The sequence below is a fragment of the Nelumbo lutea genome, chromosome 4 (assembly GCF_056320005.1).
Source record: "Nelumbo lutea isolate HS-2025 chromosome 4, American lotus-T2T, whole genome shotgun sequence".
Lineage (NCBI taxonomy): Eukaryota > Viridiplantae > Streptophyta > Magnoliopsida > Proteales > Nelumbonaceae > Nelumbo > Nelumbo lutea.
The window spans coordinates 5272158-5290271 of NC_142687.1; the positions used below are offsets into that span (position 1 = coordinate 5272158).

At 38.9% G+C, this 18114-nt stretch overlaps 1 protein-coding gene and 1 long non-coding RNA gene across 4 annotated transcripts; one reads left to right on the forward strand and one right to left on the reverse strand.

Moving 5' to 3' along the window:
• Positions 1–1157: 1157 nt before the first annotated feature.
• LOC148853532 (mitochondrial import receptor subunit TOM20-like) lies at positions 1158–12879 on the reverse strand. 2 transcript variants are annotated; one of them, XM_088983934.1, is made up of 6 exons: positions 12126–12879; positions 11735–11813; positions 11459–11628; positions 11282–11329; positions 9509–9595; positions 1158–1645 (listed from the first exon to the last, which is right to left on the reverse strand). In XM_088983934.1, exons 1-6 carry the CDS (start codon positions 12225–12227, stop codon positions 1520–1522), a joined length of 612 nt encoding a protein of 203 aa, XP_088840060.1. In that variant the 5' UTR covers positions 12228–12879; the 3' UTR covers positions 1158–1519. The 2 variants fall into 2 exon arrangements, with proteins under 2 accessions (XP_088840060.1, XP_088840062.1); XM_088983936.1 differs by lacking the exon at positions 11282–11329.
• LOC148853533 (uncharacterized) lies at positions 12664–13759 on the forward strand. 2 transcript variants are annotated; one of them, XR_016112812.1, is made up of 2 exons: positions 12664–12785; positions 12873–13759. It is a non-coding gene; the product is annotated as an uncharacterized LOC148853533 (long non-coding RNA). The 2 variants fall into 2 exon arrangements; XR_016112811.1 differs by having other exon boundaries at positions 12679–12785; positions 12876–13759.
• Positions 13760–18114: the final 4355 nt, after the last annotated feature.

Sequence of the window (18114 nt, forward strand, 5' to 3'; positions counted from 1 at the left end):
ACCAGTGCATTTCACCTTTGTATTACCCCAGAATGAGAAGCCCAAGTACATATTGTAAAAAAAGGGTGCAGCATGTAGCAACAGGAAAAACTGCATAGGATGGAATTCTTGGTTCCCAACACTTTTTCATTTTTGTTGGAGAGTTGAAGTTTGGTGTTTTCCTCTGTTGCATGCTGCTGGATCAATTTAAGTAGAGATGCAAATCAGTGTTGGTAAAATAAATTAGATATAAATTTTAATTTGTTTTAAGCAACTTTTTTAAGATACTTTCACTGAAAAACCAACTTCTCGACTTCTTTTTTCTCTAGCCTAGGGCCCCTCTGCTAGTGCAACACTAACACATAAAGATGCAAATTATGGTGCAACACTATTGACTCCAACTTAACTTTCACTGCGCCTGTGCCCAAAGCAAAATGTCATCAATGTCATTGTTTATATATACATTCCAATCATCACGGGATCTCTTAGGGTGGTGGGGGTGTTGGACCTGTGGGTAGAATTGAGACCTGCTCATCACACAACCACAGTCACATTCCACCCTGTATTGAGAACATCTCATCTCCTAATAATTAGTACTGGAGATGTTCTGGACGTACGATCAGGATATGCCGTGAGGCACCTCAAAGCTCCGACAAACAATAACCGGGATTGGTGCACTGACTATTGAACAGTGGCTACATAGCTTAAGCGTTTTTTTTTGGTAAACCATGAATTTAGTTAAAAGAAGACTGGGCCAACGGAGCCCCGATCGCCCAACCCTAGCGCAAAGCCTGAGCTTGATAAATTTACCAATAGCTGACACAGCTAGTCAGCTAGGCTCTAGACCTTTTTGACTTGGAGGGTAGGGGGCGAAGCCGGGCTCTGACGCCAAATCAATGGGAACTAGATGTCTAGATCCACCGTCTTTACCCACCCAGCCGGAACTTTCACCTTAATAATCATCCTTCCAAGTTCCAACTAAAAAGCATCATAGGAGTACCCTGGCCTGACCACTGTCGCCCAATGAGTGGTTAAAAATGATGAAAAGAAAAAGAAAAACAAATGAACATTAGGGCCACTCCGTTCACCATTGCAACAAATGTAGGATTCAGAATTTAAATGCCCTTGCACCGTAACTGGAATTATGTTATCTTTTCTTGCTTAGAGGGCTGTGAATCTCAGAGACAACATCTGAATGAATAGATTTTCCAAAGTTCCAATAATCCCAAGGCTCCATCTTGTACGTACCATAACCAGAACTTATTACATACTAGACCCTTCCAACCAAAAGACGAAATATAACAAAATCGAATTCTTACAAAGATATTAGGTGTGCCAATTGCTTAACTAAAAATTACAGGAGAAAATATTTCATGTATGTTATTTTCGCTTCCTAAAAAAATCAACATCCAGATATAGATCACAAATTACTCAATTTTCTACACAGCTTCGCTCGGAAAACCAGTGATTGAAATCAGACCTCTGTAATCATTTGAAACACCTCTAAACCGGCATCCAGAGAGGCCTGAAAATTCTCTCCTTATCTTGGAGGTGGTGGAGGAACATGAGATTTTGCCATACCTACCCAAGCGACGATGCCGACTGCAAGTATTATCCACCCGAATATATCATACTTGAGGTCACTGCTTTTCTTTTTCTTCGAACTCTGAAATATACACGATACACTCGAGTTAATTAAGGCTTTGGGTGATTCAGAAAGCAGGTGAACACAAAATATATGTATTGTATGTCTGTTTTCAGGGCGATTCCAACGTTAATATCGATCCAAATATATTTATTTGTAAATCCACAGAAAAATTAAAAATTAGTATACGTTGAAAACTCCGGATACACAAAAATCCATCGATACTTTGAACCATGGGGGACCATCAGTGCATTGGATATGGTCACAATTCTTGCTTTTTTAGACAGTAAAACAAATAGAGAGTACAATACCAGATGAGAAGATATCACCGAGACATATCAAAGGGAACAACTCTTCAACACCATAACCATAACCCTTCTATCTGACAAGCATGCTTCCCAACTATGAACCACACATACATCAAACAAACATGCAAACTTGTAATTATAACCTAGAATGGAACATGCTGACCTATCCTGAAGTCAGTGGGCAATATTTTCAAATGCTCATTCTGCCAAAAACTTCATGTTTCAAGGTTTAATCCATTACCTGATTTTCTTTTAATTACTGGTAAAACTTATTGAGTACCAAAAAAGAGATTATGAGATGCACATCTGACACAACATAACAAAGAACACAATAGAAGGTAAAAGATAAGCCTACAATTTTGGGGATATATTAGAATTTATAATATCTCCAATTTCAAACAAACCAATTGCTGAAATGGCAACTATTGATGGGCCAATGCTGGGTTGGGATTTGGGGTTGAGGAGAGCCTCAAGAGACTTTGAATTGGGTGAACTGATTTCCTCCTTGCTTGAAACCCTCTAAGAAGTGAGTTTGTTGTCTTTGGGATGCGATGAGAGGGTACTGGTACCAAATGTTTGTTGGCAGTTAAAGAACTCTGGTGCAGCCTTATTCCCCTCCTAAGGTAAAGGTTTTCTGCTAAGAGGTTGTTAATAAACTGGTCCATCTCACCTCCTGTGTGTTCTTTGCATGAAGAGTGGGGAAAACACTAACCATCTTTTGTTACATTCTCCTAAAAAGAACATGGGTAGAAATAGTAAGAAATTATTTAAGCACTAATAACTTAACACTAGATATGGCTATAAACAGAATGGATTGGCAAAACAGGATTCGTGTATCCGACCAGATATAGTTGGGATAAGGCACAGATGATGATGAGGAAGAGTTTGGTGGTACCAGCTGAAGTATTCAATCTATTTGACTGACGATTGTTGAGAAACTGATGCAGAAACTCAAGAGACAAATCTGGAATGTTCTCAAATTTTATGTATTTCTGTTTTTTAGCAGGGGTGTTTTTGTAATTTTATAATTTTCACTGGGGCCCAATGATAGGGTCCGGTTTGTCTAGTTATGGTTTGTTTATGTTAAAAATTTTAGTCATTGAATAAGTAGCTTATGAGTTAAGTCTTGAATTGGAATAGGATAATGGCATTTCAGTTTTAAGTCCAACTAGGAATCTTTATTTTTTGGAGAGGTAATAGAAAATATTTCACTAAAGAGCACCATACTGCACAAAAACAAGCAGTAGGTCAAACAGGTACAATGTAAACCCATCTGACCACCATGCCGGGTTTCAAACAAACAAAAAAAAATACAAAGAGAAAAATAATTGATACAATTACAGGTCATATATTCTCACCCAGCCCTTCGACAACCCCATTCTAGGCATTCCCTACCAACCCCTGCTCTTGACAAAGAGTCAGCCTGCACATCAGAACTTCTAGATACCGGGTACCCAATTGAACAAGGCAATGAGGGAGGTACCTGGTGAGTGTCCTTGTCTCACCAATGTCCTAACTGTCCATGGAATCTGAACATGTCTTCATCCATATTATAACTGTTTGACAATTGCCTTCCATTTGCACTTCTTCAAATCCTGTGTCATCAATAATTTTAGGCCTTGAATCAAGGACAAAAGTTCAGCTGATGTTTTGGCTAAGCAAGGGGTGGGAAGGGTTCAAAAGTTCTCTCTGTGGTGCTTCTTTGTACCTTTTTTTCCATAATTAATGAAATTCTTCTGTTATTGATAAAAAAAAAGGACTAAAGTTCAGCTCTCAGGGAGTTACCATGACACACTGGGCCTGAAGAGCTTAGAATAATATCACTCCCATGATCTCTAACAATTCCACCCACTCCAGAAGCCCTTGGATTTTTCAAGACAACATCCATCAAAGTATAGTTTCACCAACCCTTCTACAGGAGGGGATCGCTCATCTTCTATTTGTTGTCTTCTTGTTTGGAAAGCAGCAACCACCTGCCACCCCCTTGGTAGGTCATTTAGTGAGAAACCTCTAAAATCTTCACAAACCATGGCCCAGTGAGCAGCCTTAATCCTTGTCAATTTATACCTCCTCCACATCCCAATACTTTTCTTTAAAAATCCCCACTTTTCTTTCACACCACTGCCCCCACACATACATTGCCACAAAACCTTTGTCTCCGACTGCTACAATCCATCACCTCTGCTCTGAACAATTCTGCCACTTCAGCCAGTGCCACCCAAGTTTTTCCAAATAACCTGAATTCTAGCTGTCACAATCTAGAGGGATAGGAACAATGTATGAGAAGGTGATTGGTGTTTTCCCCACTCTTCATACCAAGGACACACACATGAGTAGGGTTTCAATGGACTGGTTTTGGGTTGGCCACCATCCAAATCAAAATCAATTTGGATGAGTTGGACGGACCAATAAAACATATTGAATTGGACCAGTCTGGATTTAATGGTCCAAAGTATTTATTGAATTGGATTGGACCTGGTCCATCTGTAATGGATTTATATTGGATTGGGTAGGACTGAACCAAATATCAGGTACATTAATAGAAGATAAGAATACAGGTGTCAATGGACCAGGTTTGGGTTGGAACCGATCTAAATTAAAGCCAATTTCAACAGATTGGACAGTCCAGACATTGAATTGGACCTGATCCATCTGTAATGGACTGGTCTAAACTGGACCAATTGACACCCCTACACATGAGAGAAAGCGCCCAGGAATTCCATGTTATTTATGATTTGGTTAACAGCCTCCCAGCAAAAAAAAAAAAAAACTGAATTTAGGAGACTGGGCTAAACCACACCTCTCACAGGAAAATTTTGGTTCTCAGTGGTTGGGTAGGTCCTAAAAAAGGAAGCACAGGTAAAGTTACCTACAGTAGAGGGTATCCTACTAGGATTCTTATGAGTAACAGTTTTTGAGTCCTAGGGTTCTTAAGAGTCTACAGTCTATAAATATGTGTGGATATTCTACACTTATACACAAGGGTCAATGAAGTTTATTGTTTTTCTTTTTGAGCTTATGCCATTTATGGTGAGTGATTCCCATGCCCTAGAGTGATTCTAGGTACCCCATGAGTGATTCTGGGTATTCTCCCCCTGCTTTCTCTATCTATTGTCTTTCTTATTTCCTTTTTTTGATGAATGATCATTAAAGAGAAATATAGGAGGGTTGACTGGTTGAGGAGGCATTTGAGCTTAGGATTATAAGGGTGGCATATTGGGCTTTAATATGTGAAAGGTTCAAAGATGTTTCCTTGAATGATATCCTAAGGGGATGACAGGTCATTGCTAGATTTCAGATTACAGGGCAGCAAAGGTTGGGTGAATGGACTGCACCAACAACTGGTAAGATTAAATTTAATTGAGGCAGAAGGGACTCAAAACTAGTTATATCATGAACAAATGACAACTCTCTAGGTGGTTGGGTGCACAGCCACATCTCAAGGTGCAAGCAACTATTTTTGGCAAAATTGTAATTGATTCTTCTGTTTTTAAAATGAGTAGTGACAGATCACTGTGGCAACATTCTCCTCAGTTTTTCAGGCCCAATTGGTTCTGGTAATTCAGTAAGGGCTGAATTGATAGCTGTAATCCAAGCTTAAGTTAATAAAGCTGAAGGGGATGAAAGATGTAGAGGTCGAAGGAGACTTCTAAACTATTATTTGTTGGTTGAAGAATCAAAGATGTAATCATGTAATACCTTGGAGTAGTATAGTAGTAGGTATTACACAAACCATACTTTTACTTTGCAAAAAAAAAAAAAAAAGATGCTACCTTGGAGGGTTAGGCCAATGGTGAAGCAGACACAATCTCTAGGTGCTACCTTGAATACTTCATTCAACTGGACAACTAGAAGTGCTAATATGATGGCAGATGCATTGGCAAGAGAAGGGGTATTAAAGGAACGGCTAGAATGGTGTCCAGGGCCAGGTTGTAATCTGTAATAGTTTTTTACATTGTTATCCTTAATTTGTATTAGAGACATATTTGTTTGGGAGATACATTGTATCTCTTGGCTTCTGCTTCCTTTGGTAAGCAGTAGGCCACAATCCCAAACCCTGAAAAACAAAACCTACATAGGTAAGAGGCAAAATAGTGCACTGAACCCAAATATCAGCTCAACAATTTAAGGGAGACCCAAAGATCCCTCCCTTAGCCAACCAACTTCTCAGTTTTAGTTAAGATTCCTTGGGTTCCATCTGAATTAGATGTCCGCTCTATCTAATAAACTGATTATTTTTAGTAGAGATGAGGTATCATTTCATTAGAACAAAAAACCAAGTACAACCAGTGGCTGGAAAGTACTAAGCAAATTAGACCACTCTTCCATTCGAAGTTACAAAAAGATTTTTAAATTCCAAAAGAGAACAAATGGCAGATCCTTCTAAATTCAACTGTGCAAATGCTCAGGATAACGGCTTTCCCACAATTTTCTGCCTAACTTCCCCCTCCTGACATCTAATAAACTGAAGGGCAAGAATTATATAAAACCATGGAATGAATGCCTGCAACCACTAATCCTTGAGAAAGAAGTTGCCTTAAAAAGAACAATGTAGCTAAGATTAATGACAAATACCAAAAAAAAAGGAACTATAGGGGATGCTCATCAGGCCTTATTGGAAAAGGCATAATTTTACTAGTTTATGGAGCATAGTTATGGAGACATCATCCCAGATCGATGGACAGCAAATTCCTCGATTAGGAACTGTTGAGACACAAATAAAGGGAGCACAAGTGTACAAGAAAAGGCCACATCAGCCTTTAAGTAATGTAATTGACAGCCAACCACTAGAACAAACTAAATAACAAATTGGACAAGTGGAGAGGCTAGTATAACAGAATTGTATAAATAAGGAAAGGAAGCCAGAAGAGGAATTATTGATTTTGGGAATACAATCTCTCTCTCTCTCTCTCTCGTTCAGGAGACAGGCTTCCTCGAAAAACTCCCCGAGTTAGGCAGTTCCTAAAAGGAACTTTGTTCTCATTTTTTCCCTTATTACTCCACAACCCTCACCAAGAATACTAGGCTATTAATTCTACATCATTCAATTATTCTTCAGCACATTTGACTCCTCCAGTTGCCTTTAAAATATTTTGGCCTACTGTTAGGAGTAAAATCTAGGCCTGCATCTTGAGATTCGGTGACAGAGTTAAACAAAAAAAAAATAAAAAAACTAGCTACTTGGAAAAAAAAATCATCGTTTTGAGGCAGGATTACACTTGTCAAATCAACATTAGACTCTCAGTTTAGTTTTTATAATTTGGTGCCCCATGATAAAAGGATAGAAAAGATTGTCAGAGATTTACCTTGGTAGTTAAGTGACTCTAAAAGGGATCTCACTCATGAACTGGGTGGATGCATGGAGCTGAGAAGGATGGACTATAGATCAAAGACAAGAACACTGTTTTTGAAGGGTCTGGATTTCTGGAGGGTCAGGGACAAGAACATTGATTTGTTGGATCAGTGGCAATGGAGGTTTCAATTGAAAATCAACAACTTTGGGTCAAGGCAGAAATGATATTCTTCAAAAAGGATGGGACTCGGTGTCAACATCTAGGATGATGATGTGTTGCCCATGTAAAACAGTTGAGGTTATCCATCCAATGCTCATGTGATATATTAGGATAGACCCATTATCAAGCAATAAAGTAAAATTTGAGAAGACTGAAGACCTATGGTGGGGATAGAACTTTTTGTGCTGCTTTTTCCCAGCACCTATAACATCTTCCTTCATGAAAACAAGTTCATTGTTGAGTGTGCCCACTTTTCTCATTGGATTAAGATCTCAGGGGAGTCTTAGAGATCATAAATCTGATGTGGACATTTCTCCAATTAACTCTCTTAAAGGTGTTTTTTTTTAATGGTTGAGTCAGAATTTGGATTTTAGATCCTTTAGGCAATCTTCTTGTTCTTTTCTAAAGCCTTGATGTAGCACATCCGTTTTTTGAAAGGTATTAATGTAGAACACCCTTTCCTCTACATTTTCTGATTAAAACCCTTTGGGAATTGGGGTGGCTCAACTCCAAAGATCCAAGCATTGTTGGGAAGTTGCTTTGCAAATTGTCAATACATGTCATATGCTCCAAAGAAGACACCCCTCATTCGTGTTCCTATTTGTTTGTCTTTTAGTGAATAAGTTTTTGAGGTTGTGGAATGGCTGAAACTGAAGTTGGGTAGATCACTATACCCTTGAAAATTTTATTATTAATTATTTTAACAACTACAAGACAAAGCAATAAATCTTTCAGCTCAGCAACTTCAGCCGTTAGCAAACCTCAAATGGACCCTAGCAATGGCAAGCTTTGTGCAGCATAAGAATCCTATTCTTTTGCTTGGAGTGCTCTTTAGGCAAACCAGGACACTAGGGAATAGGAGGTCTCTTCAGAAGTCGTGAATGGTTTTTGCTGCTCAATTTCTTAGGTCCAGTGGAAGAAGGAAATTCTTTAACAGCTCAGCTTCTTGAACTTCTTCAAGGCCTCAAATTAGCATTAATATCCAGTTGGAGCAAAGCAGTCATTGAAGAGGATAAATCAGTCAATGAATATCCTCAAGGGAAAAATATTGATAAAAAAAATCCTCAAGGGAAGAAGGCCCTTGGCAATTTGGATTTCTTATTCAAGAAGCCAAAGTATTATCGGCCAACTTGAATGGCTCATTTAGGTGGGTGTACAGATGAGCAAATGCCTTGAATTGAATGACTTGTTGGCAAAACAAAGTGTGGGCATGGATGTTCTTGAATGGGGGCTCCAGTTAAAGGGATGCAGTTCCGGACTATTTTTATTTAAGATTCTTGGATTGGACAGAGGGTGGGCCTTGGCCCAATGATTGGGTTTCTCCATTGTAACCTGGATGACCAGGATTCAAATATTTGAAACAGCCTCTCTATGTATCTCCAGGAGTAAGGCTGCGCACATCTGTCCCTCCCCATACCCAGCATTGGCAGGATCTTCATTCACTGGGCTGCCCTTTATTCTTGGATTGGACACCTATGTGTTTGGCCAGGACTATCCATATTTTCTTTTATGCATGCCAATTATGATGTGTATGCTGTTTGGAACTTGAATGTTAGGGTTCTCCAATACATTAGTACAATCTCCTTTGATTGTTTTATTAAAAAAATGAAAATATGCACTGAACTGAATAAAATAGTAATTACATTAAGAGAAAAAAAATCAAGAAAAGAGAAGGTACACAACCAAACATGCATAATTTTTTGCACCAAATAGACATGAAAATTGTCATTTAGAGTTCTCTATATATAAAGGTCACAGTTTTAGTTGATGGGCAAGGATTCTCAAAATAAAATACATGCTCAGATGTCCATCAACCTTTTTGTAAAGATTCACAGTATGGGATCATAGGGCTGCAGGGGACCAGGGGCAGCTTTGTTTTTTGTATATTCCCTGTGTACAGCTTCTTGTTGTACATGGCATTTTCATAAGTTAATGAAAACTTTACTTTTTTTTTCTCAACAGTATATAAATATATATATATATATAATTCAGAAGTAAATGTCTTAGAGAAGTTTTCTTATACATAAAATGGTTTTACTGCAAAGAGAGTTTGGAAACTTTACATTTGCACTCGAAGAAGTTGAAGATCCTCCCCCCATTGTCTGTTGACTAAGACCATGCTTATGGATCTCCACATGCAATTCAGGAGCCTGAGGGAATGTGACCATCAGTAGACATTATAAAAATTATTAAATGAAAATCTAATCAAGAATGTTCAGATGTGGGGAGCTGCACCAAGGTAAGCAAAACCCACTTTCTTTTTATTTTTTATCAAAAAAGCAAACCACTTTCCAGAAAAATTAATCCAAGAGTTAGCAAGCAAGACAGGTTAAACGAACAGATGCACACAATATCAATCTTGCACTATTGGCTTCAAAGAAAAAGGTTAAGTATAAGCTACAAACTGCAAATAATTAGAAATGAATGACTTATGAAAGATCTATAAGATGCCTCCATAAAGTTCATTTATAACAAGATGCTATTCAATATACCTATACCATTTCCAAAATATTGAAATCTATATATGCTTCATGAACACAGGTTCAAAAGCAAAAGGAGAAAAACATGGGGATACTCAATATTCAAGAATTCACCCTGCCCATTAGTCCCATAAGAAGTTCATCCTGTTGGGCAGAGTGCTTTCAGAGATTCTAGAATCTAGACTTCTGCTGTTAATGTGACCCATGTAACAGCCAAAGGGAAACCATTTGATATAACTTTGATCTTTGTGCTCAGCTTCCTTAAAGACTAGCAGAACAGTTCCTTCAGGGACATCGGAAACAGTACCTGATATGAACCGTTTCCAAGAAATAAATTACACCAAAGAGTGACACTGACTTTCCAATGTAAGAAAAGATGACCTGCTGATTCTTTAATCTTGTTCATAGGACATAATCCAAATTTGAATTTTTATGCCTTAGTCCTTAAGCCACTAACTTGTCCTTGGGCACTCTCCACAATCCATAGCACGAAGGCTATTCTTTAGAGTATACCTTGGAGAAAAGGATCCCAGTGTGAAATCTTCAGATGGGTTACAAACTCAGATCCTTCTGTCTTCTTTCTAACAATTCGTGTTTTTTTTTTTGATGAATTTCTAACAATCCCTGTTTTGTACTTTTATCCATTTCTTCATCCTCTTCATTGTCTCGTATTTTCCCATGTGTGAAAAGCAGTATGCAATATTTATATAGAGTGACTTTTTATTTTCTTAGGATTTTTTTATCAGCAACACAGAATAAAATTCATTAATATTAGAAAAGAACAGTACAACAAGAAGTTGCAAAAAAACACAACCAATCCAAAGGAACTAATCCATCCCAGAGTATTACAAATGAACCCAATACATAGATTGTCTCTAAAGCCCTTGCTTAGCTAAACCGTCTACCAACTGCTCCTTACCTAGTTCATTTGAATAATCATTTCTTTTGAAAGCCATTTGAAACGTCTGAAGTCATTCGTTAGGTGCCGAGCCACTCCCCACCCCCACCCACCTCTTTCAGCCAGCCCATAACTGTTCCGAGTCACCTTTAATAATCAATCTTTCAAAGCCCAATTCTATGGCTTTCTAAACCCCGTAAACTGCTACCAAGTGTTCTGATCTAACCGCATCGCCTTGCCCAATTGGGCTTGAATACAAGGAAAGTATGTTTCCTTTCTCATCCTCAATCACCCCTCTAGTACCTGAAAGGCGGGGATTGCCCACATATATAGTTGTTCCTTTATGTCAAATAAGCTGAGAGATAGAAAGGAAATGTTACATAGAAGTGCCCTCAAGAATGGGCCATGCAAAACAATTTATGACAGTTTACCCAGTGGCACAGGAACTAGTACACTACCTTAGCGGTCAGCTCTAAAGACTTGAGATAGATCTCATTTCCAGGATCCTACAAAAAGAGAGAGAGAGAGAGAGAGAGAGAGAACTACTATTATAAGCTCCCCTAGCGTGTAAATTATACAACATTTCAAAATATAGGAAGTATGTAACTGCATGGTGACTTGACTAGAAAAGTTACTTCATCTACTGCTTGCTGGAAATATTGAGATGCTTTTTCAAAGTAAGCCTTGGCTTCCTCGTGCTCAGGAGTTAGAAAGGCATGAGAAGTGTGTGCATTTCCTAAGCACCAGAGCGTGTCATGCTTTCTTGGATTAACTACCAATGCCTCCTCCAGCTTCGAAATGGCATCTGCAGAAATGGATAACAGAAATATAAGAATTTGAGTCTGCCTTCCGTGCTGGCAAATGGTGAATACAAAAGGTTTAGATAATCAAAAGGCAAAAATAATAAAAACCTTTTATCATCTTCTTAGTGTCTGGGAGATTCTGGAACTGTGACAACTCAAGAAGCGCTCCACCCCATCTCGTTAGGTTCTGTAGAAATTAAGAGAAATAGATTATAATATTTAAAATTTGAATATAAAAAATACAACTAATTGGAGTTTGAAGCTTTTGATGACAATAACTAAAAATAAGGAGAATAATTCGAATCGACGCTTTTGTTTTAATCCCTAATGAGCTTGCAGCAAAGCAGTTAATTCATTGAAGTGGCATTTCTACGTCGAACTAATGAGGGAAACCGTTAAATAACAATATCCAAAAAACATCATTCTGAAACCCTAGACCAAAAGAAAAAAAAAAAAATCGAATATGAAACAATAAATGATGGAGATAGAAAGTACGAACATCTGCGTCGAGCGGGTCCCGGGCATAGTTGATCTCGGCGGTCTTCCGAGCATGCTCGAAGAACATGAGGCGATCGAAATCGCTCTGAGGCACATCCATCATGTTGATGAAAACGTTTAAAACAGGTAGGTCTCTGTGTGTCTTTCCCTGCTTGTGCTAGGGCTTGCAAAAGAAACTGAAGCGGCCTGCGAAGGGAAATGAAGCAGAGGGCAAAATTAATGGCACAAGACCCAGGCAGGCAGGTAATAGGTGGATAGCTTCGTTTCCCAATTCTCGAATCGTGAGATGAGCGTTCCTTGTAAACGCTACTGACACTTGTTAGATTATGCTGCTGACACGTGCATCTAGATTTTGTGGCATAGGTCGACGATATTCCCGGCTGCCACATTCACATTAGTTGGAGGGAGTTCGCGTTCGGTGAATCCGCGAATCAGAGTCCTCCACGTCAACCAGGAGAAGGAACGCGTACCGTTAACGTTCTAAGCCCCGTTAATCGGATTTGGCGGTTCAACCAGCCGCAAAATGACAAAATGGAGATCAAAACCCCTGTCAAACCTCTTTTTTAACTTTTCCCTCTGTATTTTTCCCCAGGAGACCGAACCCTACCCATACTGTGACTCGAACCAATGGCCGTCGGCGGTTACTGCGAGAGCTTTAATGGTATGTTTCTCTCTTCCTGTTCTTCTTCTTCTTCTTCTTCTTCTTCAACTGCTCTGTTTTTGAGTGCGCATTTCTTTATATTGACAGTAGATCTCTTCATGGTCGGGCTCGAGTTTGGGTTTTGCCATATACCGACACTGAATCTATATAATTGAAGTTCTTTGAGTTCAAGTCTTTAATAAATAGTTTGGTCATTTGGTGGTTAGAGATAATAGAAAATTTTGAAAGATTCAAGATGATTGAACATGCAAGGAAGAGATGGAAGATACCCTAATTTTGGACTATGCAAAGGAGAATCGGAAGAGCAATTAACCGTGTCAGCGAGTACGAGTGTAGGACATGGTGTTGTTGCCTATGAATAAATCGGTTTTTGGAACTAAGTAGGAAGATTCAAAAAGAGATGTATTGGTGGTGGATTCGAATTCATCCCAACGCCGCCTCTGATGCTTTATCATATCAGAATTTGAAGAACAGAACCGAAGAATTATCAATGGACGAGGCGAAAAATGGGCCAAAGGGGTGTGAACTGTGAACTGTGAAGAACTGGAGAGCTTCGGTGAATACTGAATAGAGATAATCAGGATATCACCGTACCAAATCAAATACTTGCTTTGGTATTTGATTTGAGGTGAGAAAGAGACGCCGGCATGGACGCATGGTCAGGGTCTCAGGGAGGAGTGCAGATCAGATCCTCACAAAGGAACACTCTGTGAGGGGCAGGGAGAGTATCATTTGAGTCTGAACTCCGAATTGCGCACAACAAAAACCGTCAGAGCTCTCCTTGTCGCCGCCGATGGCTGCCAGAGCATATAGGGGAAAAGCAAACAGGGTTTACTGCATCGGCCACTTGAAAGGTTCGGTGGAAGGAGGAAAGCTTCAGGGAAAATCACTCAAAAATTTTACAGTATGAATTTGGCTTCGGTTTGTATCCGGTTGGACTGTCAAATCCAAATTAACGCACGTTTAACTATTAACATTTGAATGATCGACATGGTCAAATCCGATCGTCGGGTTCACTCGTCCAGTGCACCCACGGATGCACAGAACGCGGACTCGGTTGGAGTTTGGACGTAAACCAGTAGTTTCGTGGCTTGAGCCTGGTTGGTCTACAAACGGCAAATCCAGGATCCAGCCCAAGCATAGGTGACGCCGACGAGACGTTGCTTTGCTATGCTATCTACCGTCAAATTGGCCCAAGTTAACCTCGCAAAGCCCATTTCTTCTTGGAGGTGTCAACTGTCCAGTTGAGGAGTGGTTGGTTAACCGTTACCCAGCCCAGCCAGCCCAATTTTAAAATTTGTAAAATATATTGAAAAAGGATCGTGTGCTTTGCTAGTTGGATTGTTCAGGAAATAAGGCTGAACGATACCAATACCAATTCAACCATACAAGGTACATGTGCGTTACAAATTTGCAAGATTGTTATTGGAGTCGAAGTCGATCGACCCTAGCATGCATACATGCTCTCAAGTCTCAAGCTGGTGCACGAAACCGATTCTACATTTAACGAGTCACCTTTGATTTCGATACCTTTTGAATTCCAATTCCCAGATGCAACTTTGCACCAGTGCAAATAAAATGGCACAGCATTTAAAACAAAAGTTGCTGTTTACATCAATGGAAACGCTTGCTGCGCTCTTGCTGAGTGTTGAGTGCTGACCTCCCATCCCATTATTTTTTGTCGAAGGGTTATCGTTAAGCCTGTTCATGGACCGAGCCATGCCGGGTTCGGATCGGGCTTTTGCTCTTTATTAATAGGAAATTTTTAGACCCGAGTCAAGCCCAGCCCAACCAATGGGCCTACAACTTGGGCCCGAGTCTGGCTGAGCGCCAATGCTTGAGTTTGCTTTTGAGAGTGAGAGAATGGTGCCTGAATTCACCGATTCCTGGAAATCTGAGAGTGAGAATGAAAACTAGGAAAATGAAAAGATAGAAGATGAAAACGGTGCCGGCCAGAGATAGATAGATAGATAGAGAGAGAGACGACCTAGTTCTGGTGGCGTCAGCAGTCGGTGCCTAAGTTCGTAGAGTGAAAATGGTGCATTTGGGTTCGTCGGTTCTGAAAGTTTAAGAGTGAGAAACTGAGAATGAGAAGAAAAGAGAGAAGATAGAAGATGAAAACCGTGCTGACCAGAGAGAGAGAGAGAGAGAGAGAAAACCTAGTTCTGGTGGCATCGACCGTTGGTGCCTGAGTTCTCATAGTGAAAACGATGCACCTGGGTTCATCGGTTCTGAGAGTCTGAGAGTGAGAAGAAAAGTGGGAAGATAGAAGATGAAAATGATGCCAATTGGAGAGAGAGAGAGAGAGAGAGAACCTAGTTTTGGTGGCACCGGCCACCAGTGCCTGAGTTCATAGAGTGAAATTGATGCGGTTGGGTTTGCCGGTTCTAGGAGTCTAAGAGTGAGAAACTGAGAATGATAATAAAAGTGAAAACAATTTAGGGTTTAAACTATATAAAAGTTGGGTTGGGTTGGGCTTTTTTGACAAATCCCGAGATCGGCTCAAAAAAATCGAGTTGGGCTTTTAGGCCCGAGGTCAAGCCCACGAGCTAAAACTCATGTTGAAGTTTGTTTGAGGGCCAAGCTGGCCCAGCCCGGCCCGTCGAGCTACCCAACCCATGAACAGGTCTAGTTATCACATGGTCACAGACAATGTTTGTACCATAATTCAACCTAATTCTCCGTTAATGCTTCCAACTCATCAACATGTACAAGTAAATGATAACACTATATAGTTAAATTCAACCTTTTTTTTACTTTTACCAAAACTAAGAAAATTATTCCCTTTATAATAATATAAATGTATGATTATAATTTGGCAACAAAATATGGCACATAAGAAATATTCATACAAACTTCAACAATCAACACACATCAAACAGTGCAAAGTGTTGGATTTTAATCTCATTAAAGATTAAATCTAATAGGGTTCGATTGATCAATTACATGAAAAATACATTTGTATACATGTTTTGAAAAATAGTTTTTTTTTCTTTTACTAAAATCAGTTTTCAACTTGTCCCACATTAGAAAATTACTAAATTTGTTTTAAGTTTTTAAATAGGAGCTTATTTACACTCCTTAGAAATATAAAAGTAGAGTATGGAGGCTTGATATTGTGCAACGTGCATGCGTGCATGTATACGATGCAATGAGATGCACTTTGTTCGCACTTTGCCTCCGGCGTATGTTAACTACCTTTAAATAGTCACAATATTTGAAATTGTGATTATACACAGAGTTTTTTTTTTTTTTTTGAATCAACACATTCATTTTCTCCATGATTCTTTATAAACTATTTAAGGAATGCGAATTAAGCAATTGAACACAGGGTTTTAGAAAATCATTCTTATCTCTCTCAGTTCAATTTGCTACTGTCTCAGAAAAGGTTTATTTGGAGACTCTTCAACTTTGTTGGTTATAGATTCTCGCCCAAGGCTCTATTGTATATTGTAAACGAATTTGCCTGTATCCAACAACAATCGCAATACAATTGAGTGGGGACAAATAACATTATAAAGACAATATCTTCAAACATACCTCAGAGTGCTTCCCCTCAAAGTTTTCATAACCCTAATTTCTAACACAAAGTTATCCAATTTAACACAACTGTACCTTGTATAAGAGAAAAACGGAAGGTCAAGGGAATGTCCTTGGGTGCATTCTATGAGTGGCTTCTTCTACTACAATCAACATTCTTTACCAGTCAATTATTTAAGGCTACAGGAATTAGGTGAGAAGAGGAAAGTTATGGGAATCTTGTTTACTCAAGGAACCAAGTGAAGAGAGTCTCTCTTAATTGTTGGAATCTTTTTTCTTTTTCTATACAAATGGGCTAACACAATGGGGGTAGCTTTCCCCCACATCCTCCTCATCCAGATAAAGACGGTGTTCAATCCAATGTCTTCCATTTGTTGAAATCATTGGAAAGCCAAGAATCAACTAGCGTTCTTCAACGCTAACAGTTAGAGGTGCAACAAGAGTGGACTCCCATTAAGCATCTGTTAAAACTAAAAATTTGAATGGACATATGAATTTGATGAATTGGGATCTGCTACAAGTATCACAACTTACAGGCACATCCCACGTACATTGGAAATATTTTTCATAAATAACAATACATAAGTACAGGAAATATTTATAATACACAGTGGATGTGCATGTAAAATTGGTGTGAAGTACCACGTGTAAAGAGCAGATCCGGTCTTGATTTTGATGCCGTATAAAATTGTCAATTCAGATACCCACCCAAATTGCACCGCTATTGATAGTAACCTCACCTCCAGTCTCCACCTACAAACCTTGCAACCCATACAGAGAGATTGACAAGCCTTGTGACAAAATTCTTCCTTGTTGTAACACTGCCCACCTAACCACATCGATCATTATGGTATGTATCCTAAATTTTCTGTATTTGCACAAACATTAGATTGTTTCTTACTGTTACTATATAGATAGTACGTTTATGGATGTTTATCTTATTGGAAATAGATTTCAGTCCTTTTTTAAATTGTACATACAATCACTTTTAACGGTGGATGATGAATCAATGCTCCTTTGTTTTTATGAAAATTTTGAATGCTTGACGAAGTGGCTTTAAATCCACAGTGAAAAGGTGATTGTACCTACAAATCTACAATTTAATAGGAGTCAAAGTTCTCTCGATCTTATCATGTAGATTGTATGGCTGATTGAGAATGGGTGGGATTTTTATCCGGAAGTATGGCCTTAAGTAGTAGATATGGATCATGGGTAGGGCTGTAAATGGGTTGGGTCCAAGCAGATGAACCTGATGGGCTTTGAACGAATCGGGCCGGTACTGGTTCCAGGATATTATAACAATGGATCAGTTTTGGTTTTTGATATATTATTATTGATTGAAATTAATTCTATCCAAAACCGAATAAATTCAGACTTAATTGCCTCGATAACCGATCACTTCGACACTGTCTCTAAAATTACACACTATCAGGTCTGATTCGGTTACAGTTAATTTTTCTTGTTGAATTGGATCCAGTTCCATCCGGACCCGTTGACAGCCCATGGATCTACTACTATATTATACCAAGGCCCTTATCCCTCTAATTTCCCCGAAAGTAAAAAAGTATTTTGTCTTACATCCGTTATCTTCTTATATATTCACTTGGATGGTACATCCCCAATGGTCCAATTTGGTCCTCAAGACATATTATATCCAAAATCCACCAAGTCCAACTTATCTAAAGCCTTTTCTCCTTGGTGTTTGAACCTTGCACGATCTATTCTACAAATGGTACATTTATACTCGGCCATGTTTATATTTATAATACTTATAAAAAAGTTTATATTT

What these genes read in the sequence shown, in the direction of transcription:
- LOC148853532 (XM_088983934.1), bottom strand. Translation starts at nt 12,227, where the DNA reads ATGATGGATGTGCCTCAGAGCGATTTCGATCGCCTCATGTTCTTCGAG. An exon ending in GGGACCCGCTCGACGCAGAT is followed by an intron (nt 11,814 to 12,125) that starts GTTCGTACTTTC and finishes TAATTTCTACAG; the next exon opens with AACCTAACGAGATGGGGTGG. An exon ending in TCCAGCAAGCAGTAGATGAA is followed by an intron (nt 11,330 to 11,458) that starts GTAACTTTTCTA and finishes CTCTTTTTGTAG; the next exon opens with GATCCTGGAAATGAGATCTA.